Consider the following 12,946-nt stretch of genomic DNA (forward strand, 5'->3'; position numbering starts at 1 on the left):
TATATGATTTATAATTATTTATATATTATTTAAAATAATTGTTTTAAGAATAAAAATGTATTGATGTTTGACATATCTTTATGAAGAATTGGTCGACATACAACACAATCGATTTAGGAAACCCCCATGTATCAGTTTACTATGTTTCAAACTTGTTCGACTTCCATGTTGTTAGTTGTCTGATCTTGTGTCCCATATTGTTCTATGTATATTAGGAATCCAATTACATTCGTATTTTGTTTCATGTAAATTTCTGCGTTATTTCTTTATTATTTTTCTCTTTAAGTGTCATACATAGATAATACTTATCTCTTGTCAGCTAAAAACAGAATTGTAGCTAAATAAACTTCGGTAATTGACCTCTGAAGTGAAATAAACAGTAATTTTGTTTTATGTTGACATATTAATAAATATTTATATCTTCAGAGCTATAAAAATTAATGAGTATATTTGACCTCATTTTGATATAGACATTACTGTTCTAATTTATATTTTTTTAACTATATAAGTATTTATTTTTTCGGTTTTGATGCAATATCACTAACCTTGAATGTAAAATTTAATTGGATAAGTTACTTAACTCTCAAAGTATTGTTTTCTCCTTTCATAATGTTTTATTGCTTGATTGAACGCTAACGTCATACATTTAATGGTCACGTGACATAGTCCTGTTAAACCTTTTAAATATTTGGTTGTTTGGACTTTTTTTTTTTCTGTTTTCTTCGAAAATTAAAATTAATATTTTATTTTATTTTTTTGTTGCAAAGTATTTTAATTTCTTGGCATTTTCTATTATTTTATAATGTTCATTATATTTACCGAAAAGTTCTTTAACGACAAAAATGACTGAACAAAAAATGATCATTCAAAAATTATACAGTCTAGCTTTTTCTTCCTTTGGGGAAAACCATTATCACATAAACAATATATTATTTTTTATTTTATTATTTCTTTATTTTTTAGTATGGTCTTTCTTTTATAATTAATTAAATTTTTACACATTTGAAATAAGTAAATTGTTATTTATATATATATTTCCCTTAATATCTCATTTATTAGACCTGATAGTCTTAACTTCTTATTTTGTAATAAATAGTCAACTTTAAAACTGTATAAATTTGATGCCTTAAAATTTCTTTAACTAGTCTTTTAAAAAAAATAAAATATGTCTTTTCATAAATAAATTTTGTTATATTAAATTTCCTTTTTTTTTTCTTACTGAATTTTTTTGTAATTTATGATTTATTAATGATCTCATTCCTAATTGCCTTAAGTTTAGAAGTTATGACTTACAGTTAATTTTAATCTAATTTTAAATAAAATAATATATTATATTTTTTAATAAATTCTATTGTTAAATTTTGCTTTTCTCTAACTGGTCTTGAAATGACTAGAATTCTGACCATATTCCTGTTATTAAATGGTTTACTATAAAATTTTGTTGTGATTATTATTTTAATGCCTAATAAATCAGAAAGTTTTTTTTTTTTAATCGCTCGTTAAAAAAAAGGAATACATAACTTTAAAATATTGTTAAATAAAAATTTTTTTTCTGACAATTTTTGATTTCTTTTAATTCAATTAAAAAATTAGATATGGGTCTTATAAAATTTTGCTGAATTCTGACTGTAATCCCATTTTTAAGTATTTCTAATTGAGCTGCCGTATAATTTATGGTTTATATATATATATATTTTTTATATATATAACATTTTATATTACTAATTTTATTTTATTTTGAGTAGATATATAATACTATCTACTAAATAGCTACAGAAAGCCATCGGGGCGTCACGTGGAGAAGGACGTGGTGGGGATGGTTCGATGTGAGTTGCCGGCTGGAATCAATACAGTGTCCTGGGTGGGGCAACTACCGCTTTTCATTCATATTCTGTCCACGAGGCTTACTCACTACTTAATTCATACTTTATTTATATCACAATATAATATAATATTGTATAATACAGTGTATGTTACAAGTAGGAAAAATATGTAGACAAACAAAAAAAAAAAATAACTGTGGAATAGATGGGTTTCATTTCAATATTTTTTCATAACAAAATATACTTTAGAGTTATTTTAATTTCAACTCAAATAAAACAGTTGAATGTAGTGGAAAAAATAACATGACAGAATAACAGTAAAATTAAAAGTGGTCGAATTTAAAATCGACTCCATTTTCGATAACTACTACGCCTCCGATAACAAAAGAATGGGTTCTATTATCGATCAAATCAGTTTAAATTAATGGATAGTATTTAAAACATATATAGTTTAATATGTATAAGACTAAGAAAAACAATAAATTTAAATAAAATCTACAATAATTTTATAAAACATAAAATTAATCGTTCGGAAATATATTTTATTAATACTAAAATAATTAATATTTAGAAACTAGATTTATTTGCCTTATCTTAATAGGAATAATTATTGTTTTTATATAATTATATTGAGTATTTTTATAGTTTACAAATGACTATAATAAGGTACAAAGAGAGTTAGAACATGATTTTATTAAAAATATAATAGAGTTATTTGTTTTGTTGTGTCCAAGAAATGATTTAGACATAAAATACGAAGTCCTAGCATTTCAAGCAGTATTAATTTATTTTTTATTTTTAAAGTTGGTGAACATCTTTACTGCTCAACTATTTCATGATTAAAGACGTGTTCGTCATTTTTTAAATTTAATTTTTAACAGTAAATTGTCCTGTTTGAACTAAACAAAAATGTTCGGTAAACTATAATTGAAGTATTTGAACAATTTTTTCTTCTAAATTTTGATTTTAGGCTATCAGTTTGTCTATTTATTTTTATGGATACTTTGTTTAAAGGAGTTCTTAAAGATTTTTTTTAAAAAAAAAGCTTTCATTACATAATTACTGTGTAAGTCTTGGTATTCTTTCTTTCTCAGACTACTTCTAATTCTTGTTCTATTTTTAGTCCAAATGTAGAATTTAATATAACCACAGAACCAAATTGGTTAATTTCAGTGTGTCAGTTTGAAGCTGTTTTCTTCCGTGACTGCGCCTCTCGCACTTACACTCTCATGATGACTGTACATTCTCGACTCCTTCCAAGATTACGGTGGATTGAATACACGTAAAGCAACCATTTAGACCAAACTGTGTAAAAAGCGAGACAATTGATTAGTAGCTGTGGTGAAGGTACCCACTCTCTACCTTGTTTTTCCTCTTCCCTTGTGGGAACCCTCCCAGGTCCTGATGGGATAAATATATTGGGAAACATTGGATACTCTATAAAACAAAAACCTGAATATAATATTTTTTTATTTATTGATTACACTGTACTACCACGAAATACCAGATTTTAAATAAAAAGGGAGTTTTAGAGATATGACTCATCTGGACCAACCTCCCCTCAGGATCATCCTGACAGCTGCTGGAACATGCCAGGAATACGATGAAGGGCGGAGGGTGGGAGTTCCGCAGAGATCGATAATAATGCAGACAGGTCCGGAACCGACCGCAATGCACCATAGATCCCTTCTTCTCTAACTCATTGCATTGCTCTCGTATTCCCATTTACGTCTTGTATGACGTTATTGTCAACCTTTACTGGTAGCATTTATGTTTTCCAAGTCCAAAGGTTCGCTTGGCATTTGTTCTTGTCTTCAAACATTCAACCTTCTTTAAGACTTTATTAGTTACTCATATTTATGTATAATGTCATTAAATTATTTTATTTAGCTATCACTTTATTTGTTCCGTTTTCATGTGTATGTAATATATAGTACAGTAGTTTGTATTAGCAGTCTAGAAATGAAACTAAAATTACGTTTTTAAGGCTGGTCTATGCCTCGTATGTTTTAGGAAGTTTTTCGCTAAAATCTATTCACTGAAAGATCCATTTTATATAATCGATTCTATGTACTATTCTCATAGAATTGAAATTGAAAACATTTCAAAACATCTACCCTCTATAATAATAAAATGTGTAGAAAAATAAATATCTGACTTATAAAATTTTTAAAAGTAATGGAAAATAGTTACTTTCTCAAATATACTTCTATACCATAAAATACTTTTTATTTCTGATCGTATAATAAAAAATTATATTTCTCTGCATACATTTTTTTTCTATGAATTAGTGAAGGCGATGAAGAGGTTTTTGTGTCATTTCCTTCAACCGTTAAAAACCGACTGAATTGCGTGGAAGTTTCCTGCTTTTAAGACTTCCTGTTCGACACCAGTTCCCATGTCAGGACCTTAAGAAATATTTAAAAAAGAAATATTCTGATGATATGTTACGTTTTAATTCTTTATATTCGTTTTCAAGTTGAAGATGAATGGTTTAAAAAAATTATTTATATTTTTTTTTTTAGTTATCCCTTATTTATATATATAAAAATATATACACATACATTTATTATGTATACACATATAACAGCTTGGTGTTGCCAGTATTAAACGTTGTGTTGCGAAGGAAGCTGGCAATTCATAATAATGCGGTGTTAAACGCTATTAATATCTGTAGCGAGAGAAGTGCCACGTTGTTCCATTTTACCGCCTTCGTTTTATTTTTATAAAAGTATTTTATTATTGTTTTTATATTTTGTAAAATTAGTTGTCCTATGCTTATTACTAAGGAGTTAAATACTTGTTATAAGTTTTTCCTAATCCTTTTCTGAAAATGAGCTGGAAAAAAATACATTATTTTTATACAATGAGATACTTGTGTATTTATGGTTAAAAAAAAAACATTAAAAGGCAAAATAAAAAAAATTATGTTAAAATATATAATGAAATAAATTTAATTAAATAAAAAAAATAATAATAATAATTTGTATGCAATATTGCAGAAAATCAAAATGAAGGTTTTAATAAATAAAAAGTATATTTATAAATGTTTTAATAAATTTTGCTAAAATACTGGTACTTTAAATTGAATTGGTAGAATTTCAAATTATTTAATAATTTTACAAAACTGGAAATTAATCTCTGCGTATGCTATAACTGATTTATATTCTATGTAGACTTAAAGTTCATTGAATAAGAAATTTTTTAAAAGTAGGAAATTAGTAGGCCATTAAGCTGAAAATATTGAATAATTCACAATATTACGAAAAATAGGACTTAACATTATTTAAAACTTTACAAACCCATTTTTGATTTTTTTTTTTCAAATATCAACAAAATATCAAATTTAATTATAATTTTTTGAAATTAGACAATAGATTCCGGGTATTCGTGATGGTTTAAATGTACAATGTTTTAACATGCTAAATTTTATATGTGTAGGATTGTGAGAAACATAATTTACCTAAACTAAGTCGATTTTATTCTTGTAGAGGAGCTCCTAGCGGATTTTCTAGGCAACTTGTTTGGATTTCCTTTTAGAAAATTTCAATTATTATTTTATTAGAGTTTAAAAACGGCCCAAACAAAACAACGGGAAATAACAGCAACTAACCTATCAAAACGATAACAGACAAAATGGAGCTGTGCGTGACGTCATTCTCCTCTTAGCAAACCTATTAACTGACTCTCAACCATGTTAAATGTTATATAGTTTTAACACGCTAAAAGAAGGAAATACCTCTCCTTTTAACACAATTAAACATGTTAAATTAAAAACCATTTTTTTTTATTTACTAATTTACAAAGTCAAATATAAATATGTATGTTTTATAGCGTTTAAAATAAAATTTTCGACCAATGAGAAGCAAGGAATAGCTGGCAACATGTGCCCGAGCGGATGTGACCGCGACGAGGCTCCGTAAAAAAAAAGGAAAATAACTAGTTCCTATCCGCTAATATCTCCATGCGCAACACGCACCCTCTCTTATCTTATATTATTATATCATATATAAACCTGTTAATAACCGTGTAGATAAATTATCAATTTATAAATACGATATAATTGGTCGTCACAAGAATGAAAATTAAAAATTTAACTCTTAAATAATTACTGATGAAAAAAAAGTATTTTTAAAATTTGTATTTGTAAAAAAGTATTATTTGTTTATTTTTTACCTTAGGAAAAAAACATTTATTATTAAAATTAATGTTTAAGTTCGCTGTGTTGTTCCAAATTTTTTTCTATGCCAGTGAATCAGCGTTATTATGTATGTTAATTAGAAAAATTTCACCTCAACCAATAAATATAGGTCAATAAAGCTATCAAAATAGTAAAAGAAAACGGTTTATTGTTAACCAACGTTTCGTCCCACTTTGTCTGAAAATTTAAAGAATTACGTTAGATCCTTGTATGTGTGTATTTTATTTTATTAAATAAAAACCAGAAATGACATAAAATACTGCATTCCTTCAGAGAGTATTTTTTACTGTATCATTGAATGTATGACTTCCATATGAAATATTACGACCTTCTAAAGTAGCAGTAATTGCAGCCTATGAGATCACACTTTAAGATAAATATGAGCCTCATACAGAGCAGCGGAACCTGGTCCATTCTTTTGTCACCACCATCTTTTATAGATTTTTTTTTTTACAACCATCCTCCGACAAGGAATTTCGGGTCTTGAGTTACCATCCACATAGCACTTCCAGTGCTGCAATATCCAGATCCTCTTATCATCTCCTTCTTCATTAGCGATTCCACATTACCCCGGTCGGTGTAGGAGCGACCCTAGTCGTGTCCTGAGGTGGGGAGGGTTTGCTGGCCTTGGTCTGGAACAAGTACAAGGCCCGAGGATCGCAGAGTACACCTTCAGGTTCGTCGACATTTCTCAACGGAATGTGTGCAGTACGACCTTGTGTGTTTTAGTATAAGTCTACCATTTATATCTATTATAAATATATAGATAAGGTCCTCATTGAAGAAACCCCGACTCAAGACGCGGTTAACTCTAACTGTGACTCATGCGATAATTCTCGAAATAGACGATGATATCCTAGAATTCAAGCGCGAATGGCCAATCACATGATTCACAATGCTCAGTAAAATACTGAATTGTTTCATCACGAGTTAGCTGAGACATGTTCGAACTTGGCAAGATTCGTAATTGCGCAGAGGATTAACGGATTGCATAATGAATTATCATCACCTTTTCTCGATAAAATACTATTAAAATTATACTCATATTTATTTTTAGTCAAAACTCGATTAGTCGAAGTTAAATGGGGGCTCGAATTTACTTAGTATTGAGTTAACTGAAAATTAAATTTCAGTTTTCTATGGTAAGGGTCGTGATGTAATCAGATTTAGTTTTATGGTTGAAAAGCTGTAACATAAATTAATGGTTGTGTTAAACTTGATTTGGGCTCGATACAAACTTTTTCAACCAATGGCGCCTCTGGATTGACGAAAGATAAAGAACGGTGTTGCAAGACATGGTCGAAGAATAGAAGATTTCTGCCCATACATTATGCATAGTCTCTGCTATAAATATGGGATGTGTCAGGTTTAACTAGGGCACCTCGAACTTGCGTTAGGTACTCTGTTTACAAAAGACAGTTGCAAGCTTGTCGCATATTTGATTTACCTTTAAAGCCCAGGTTCCGTTGAGACAGTGTTAGTATTCAAAACTGTCGTTTACACTATCATAGTGTACACTATTACAGTAATTGTTAATAGCACCTTCAACTCTGCGCATGCGCGAAAGCTGGTTACAACCTGTTTATATAACGTGTAACGTGAAACTTAACACACCTTATTTATAAATTATCAAATTCTATATGTTCTAATTTTTTTTAAATTTCAAAATTCACTGTCATACATTCTTAATGTTGTGATGACAGGATTTATGGATAACGTCTTCAGTGTTAACCCATTTCTGCAATGTTGAGCAATTTTTTTATCTTATCTATGAGTGATGTTTAATGTGGTCGCCCATTTTATTTCATTTTAAAGCTCAAGTTCGTAAGCGACAGTAATAGTATTCAATGCTGTCGCAGTCTGTACCATCGTGTAGATAATGACATTTAATGTTCTGACAGTAAATTATTGTCGATAGAACTATTAACTATCTACACGTGTTATAGACACACAGTTAACTTTCGCAATTGATAATCTCGTAAAACCAGCCTTCATTATAACTCATAATATTGCTTTCTTACTATTTTTTGTTGTTTTTTTAATTTTAAATATGATATCATACTATCTAACTGCTATGATATAATTTGCTTGGCAGGTATCTACTTGGAAATAGGCCGCTATTTTGCGATTGCACGATTCACTGGATAACGTCTTCAATCTTACATTAACCCATTTCTACAATGTTAAGCATTTTTTTTATCTTATCTGTGAGTGATGTTAGAGACAGGATAACGAACCTAATTTCTTCCCGAATGTGTTAAAATTATCCTTATTCAAACTTCAGATACGGAAATGTCTTATCAGTTGATTATTTCGTTGACCTTATTTTGCGACTCGATAGTGTTCACGTTATTTATTTTTAGTTCTTTTACTTGATAAGAAGACTTTTTAAATATCTACTAAAGACCTCCAACAGTTGAGACGATCGGCCGGCTGGTAAGGTCCCCACATCCCAGGACGGGACGAGACCGGGCGGGCGAATATCGGGAATGGTGGGGAGAGCACGTGGGGTAGGTCGGTGCGCTGCCCAAGGCCATTCCCACACTGTCTGTATCCGACCTAACGGCGTCCCCTGCGCAGGGTACCTGACCCTTAGGCCCATCCCAGCTCATTAGTTACATTATATTTTCATAATGATCTGTTAAATTTTATATTTATATATTTTTGGGTATTCCACGAAGTTGGGCGATATTCGAGTATAAATATCATTCTATGATAGGAACTGAAACCCCCCCGAAGACACTCGAGAACACCCTGAGGAAGGTGAAGGTGCTGAAGGACAGCTCCCCCCCCCTCTGGAATTCCTGACAGCCGGCGGTAGGATGTTGGATGTTTTTTCCCGCCCATATTGTGCGGCCTGGCCTCCATTCAGCTGCCGCCTATCTCCTTTATCTCCTGTAGGGCTGCCCCGCTATCATTCCCTTCCTTTCCTCTACCGCCAAATATAGCGTAGCCTGTATTCAATATTGCTCGATAAACTTTTATTTTTGCATTTACCTTTTAAAATTCCATATTCTAATTATTCGATTTTCTTTTGATTTCAGGATGCAAGATCAAGTCTTTGAGAGCCAAGACAAACACTTACATCAAGACTCCGGTCAGAGGCGAAGAACCCGTTTTTGTCGTTACTGGGCGAAAGGAAGACGTGGCTAAGGCAAAGAAGGAAATCTTATCGGCTGCTGACCATTTCTCCCAGATCAGAGCCTCGAGGAAGAACAACCTCGGTGGGTGCGGTGGCTTATCTCCTCCCGGACCCCCTACGAACGTGCCCGGCAACGTCACCATCCAAGTGAGGGTTCCTTACCGAGTTGTTGGCCTGGTGGTCGGTCCTAAAGGAGCTACAATCAAGAGGATCCAGCACCAGACTCATACATACATCGTCACCCCATCCCGGGATAAGGAACCTGTCTTCGACGTCACAGGGCTTCCAGAACATGTGGAGGCCGCGCGTCGAGATATTGAGGCCCACATCGCTCTTAGGACGGGAGCTGGAGCGCTTCCCGGACTCATTGGATCCACTGCTACCTCTGGAATGATGGACGACAGTCATGAGATCATCGCCTCCCTTTGCAAGAGTGGATTGGGTGGACTCTTCTCGTCCAATTCCTGGCTAGACACTCTCCCTTCCCAGACTGAATCTAACATGGGTTTCTCTTCAGCTTTCTCGGCAGGGAGTTCTGGATGTAGTTCAGCGTCATCGAGCTCTTCCAACTCTGGTGGCACTGGTCTTGGAGATCTCGGATCTATCTGGAGTATGTCTCTCGACAGGGATGAAGGTCTAGGCGACTCACCTTCCTTCGAAACCGCTACTGCTTCCTCAAGTATCTGGTCTTTCCCGACCGTGACACGACCCTCGCCCCCCAGCTCGGCCTCCCCCGCGGAGTCCCTCAGTGGAGGAAAGAGGGATTGCGTCGTTTGCGGTGAGCGGGAAGTTACAGCTGCCCTCGTGCCCTGCGGCCACAACCTCTTCTGTATGGAATGTGGTGAGCGGCTCTGCGAGACGACAAACCCGACCTGCCCGGTATGCAAGCTCCAAGTATGCCAGGCCATCCGTATCATTTCCTAAACAGCCTATACCCTTTGAATCAGCCTTTCTTTCTTGCACCCCAGGCAGAGACCTCATCAAAAATACCTCATCATAACAAAATAGTTTTATATAGTTTTTCGGATCTAGCAGTGACGATATTTTTTTTATTTTTGTTATCAACCACACCAAAGAAAGAAAGGCCCTCCTTACCGTGGCCAGTTCACCATTACTGTGGGAGTTACTGTATACAACGAAAAAAGTAAATTATTGTATATTTTTTATGTTAAATCTTTTTTATGTTTGTTTTAGTTGTTTTTATAATATTGAGAGATCTTTTCCTATTTTTGTACTTGTTTGGTGATCCCTGATCTCGGACGGGTGCTCTCGCACGCGCTGCTCTGAATCAGATTCCTATCTCCTGTGCGCTCACTCATTGAGTGGTTCACAGCTCTCGCGGGCACCCACCCACCTTGTTCCAACCACCTCAAGTAAACTTAACCGTTTTCGGTCAAAAATATATTTCTATATGGAGAAGTAGAAATACTTAATAAATAATAAATGTATATTATCAGTTTATAGTATTTTATTTGTGTGTTTTGTCATTCTAAGGTGTGATGGTATATTGATATAATACATTCGATTTTGACCGGTGGGGCTCTAAGTCCGCTGTGTACAGTTGTCTTATCCTCAGGACGGAAAGTCAGCGTCGAATCAGATCATGTCTCATTTTAGCGTAACTTTCCATCGGCTGCATAAAACAATCCTTTTTATATTACATGTTTATATCTATGTTTGCTGAATTTAATTATAATAAAACATAAAAAAAAATATATATATAAAAATTAATCATTCCTTGTTGATTAAATTTACTAGACTGCGGTAGTTGTATAGAGAGTACGATTAAACATATCCGAAAATATTGTTACAAACTGTTGATTGTTTCTGTTTCTTTTCATTGTGATATAGCCATAAGTTATCTCTAATCTTTATAGGCATCTTTATATCTAATTATATTAGTGATATTCTCTTGGTACCGTGGTATAGTGTGAAGCTTTTAGCAATGATCCTATGTGTATACGCATGTGTGTATGTTTTGAGCGTCGTTGCTTCTATTTAGTGTTTAGTACCTGTATATTATGTTGTTAAATGGTAGTTTTATATATAATACGATGCTCAAGGAGGAACAATGCAATTCTAACACAGGATCTTTAGCCTGGGTGAGACTTGGACTGATCGACGCTGTTCTTTTTTTTTACAGAGTGCCCCTCCCGTTAAATTTATTATGAAAGCTCTAAATCAGATTAAAAAAAAAAATATTTTTTTCAGTATTTGTTTACTTTTATATAAAGAATTAATAATTATTGATAATATTATAAAATGTTCTAAGATATCTTTGTGTTTCTACTATTTTAGTGTTGTATTTGTATAAAGTAATGAACCTGCCATGATGCCCAAGGGCTTGAGAAGTTACGTTAGTTTATTTTGTTTATTAAGTAAAAGATATTTGAACATGGATAAATGTATATTTTTTGTTGTCTCCTAAGTTAAGTAGTTAAAATTAGTGTTCACTATTTAAGTGATTTCTTATATTGTTTTTCTTTTTTCTTTATAATCTTATTTTTATTATATATATTTTGAGTCTTTGTCAAAGTTTTCTTACATTTATTTTTATATATATCACTTAGTTGACAGGTCCAGTTTGAAGAATGATCAGGGAGGGAGGTGTTAATTTATTTATTTGAAATAGATAAATATGTTTAGTATATAATATATATATATATTAGAAAAAATGGATATTTATATTGCCTCTTGTATATGGAGGGACCTCCTTCCTGCTGAACTTACTTCAAAGTATGGTTATATAGTTTTAGTTAAACTGTTGATATTTAGATTCTGTTTGATTGCTCTTTATTCTAGTGTTTTATAGTTGCCACAATATATTATATATTTATGTAATTATATCAGGTGGAAAATGAGCATTTTTTTACCCACCACTGCACAATGTAAACAAAGGTATTAGTAATAATATAAATGGTATAGCTTTCTTTTCTATTTTATTACAACTCTTATTATATTTATATAATATATATGATATATATTATGGATATCTTTAAATAATATATGACGTAGCTATAATGAAAAGAGGATATTTAGAAACATGAGAGCTATTTTTTATGTTAGTATGCTCAAAAGAAGGATTGTGGCACAGCTACCAGTGTGTTTCCAACTTTTATCAGTGAATTGTCTTCCCTCGAAGAGAATCTACTAGCGAATATCAATATTTTAATTTTGCATAGCTTTTATTACTTTATTATTATTAATAATAATAAAAAAAAATAGTTATATCTTTGAACAAAGTTGATGAAAGATAATTTTTTCCAAGACCGTATTGCACACATTACCATTTCTGTGACGTGTAAATTATGAAAGCAATCTTTTTTCTAACAATAATTCTTAGTGTTGTAAACTTTTTGATATTTTTCATGTTTCTTCTAACATGATGTAGATGGTTTATTATATGTTATGCAATAAAAAAAAAAAGTAAAAACTTATAAAAAAAAGATCTGAAATGTCCCATGCTGATATTATTGCATGCCAAATAATTGGTTTTTTATGTGATTTTCTTGTCGGAGTTTTTTTTTAAATATATTTTTGTCGTGCTCAGACTATATCTGTTAGTTTAATTGTTGGCGTGTTATTATATATTGCAATATAAATGAGAAAATAAAAAAGTATCATTTCCATAAAGAAGATATCAGAGAAACATGTACTTGTAACAGATACTGCCGAAACGGAGGATGCATCGGTGGAGTATAGCTAGCTTTCGACTGATAGACTAATAATAATAATGTGTCAACATTTATAGCATTGTTAAATTTAATCTTATATAAAAAA

The 12,946-nt window shown here is 31.8% G+C and overlaps 1 protein-coding gene across 1 annotated transcript in view; it reads left to right on the forward strand.

The window, feature by feature from the left end:
- The window catches only part of LOC106692759 (RNA-binding protein MEX3B), a 38,522-nt gene extending 26,494 nt beyond the window's left edge, over nucleotides 1-12,028 (forward strand). Inside the window, exon 2 of the mRNA XM_014438886.2 lies at nucleotides 9,069-12,028. Coding sequence (XP_014294372.1) covers nucleotides 9,069-10,090 — 1,022 coding nt within the window. The 3' untranslated portion in view covers nucleotides 10,091-12,028. The remainder of the gene's footprint in view (nucleotides 1-9,068) is intronic.
- The last annotated feature ends 918 nt before the right edge of the window (nucleotides 12,029-12,946 follow it).

The sequence above is a fragment of the Halyomorpha halys genome, unplaced genomic scaffold, assembly GCF_000696795.3.
Source record: "Halyomorpha halys isolate HHAL.00 unplaced genomic scaffold, Hhal_1.1 Scaffold70.1, whole genome shotgun sequence".
Classification (NCBI taxonomy): Eukaryota; Metazoa; Arthropoda; class Insecta; order Hemiptera; family Pentatomidae; genus Halyomorpha; species Halyomorpha halys.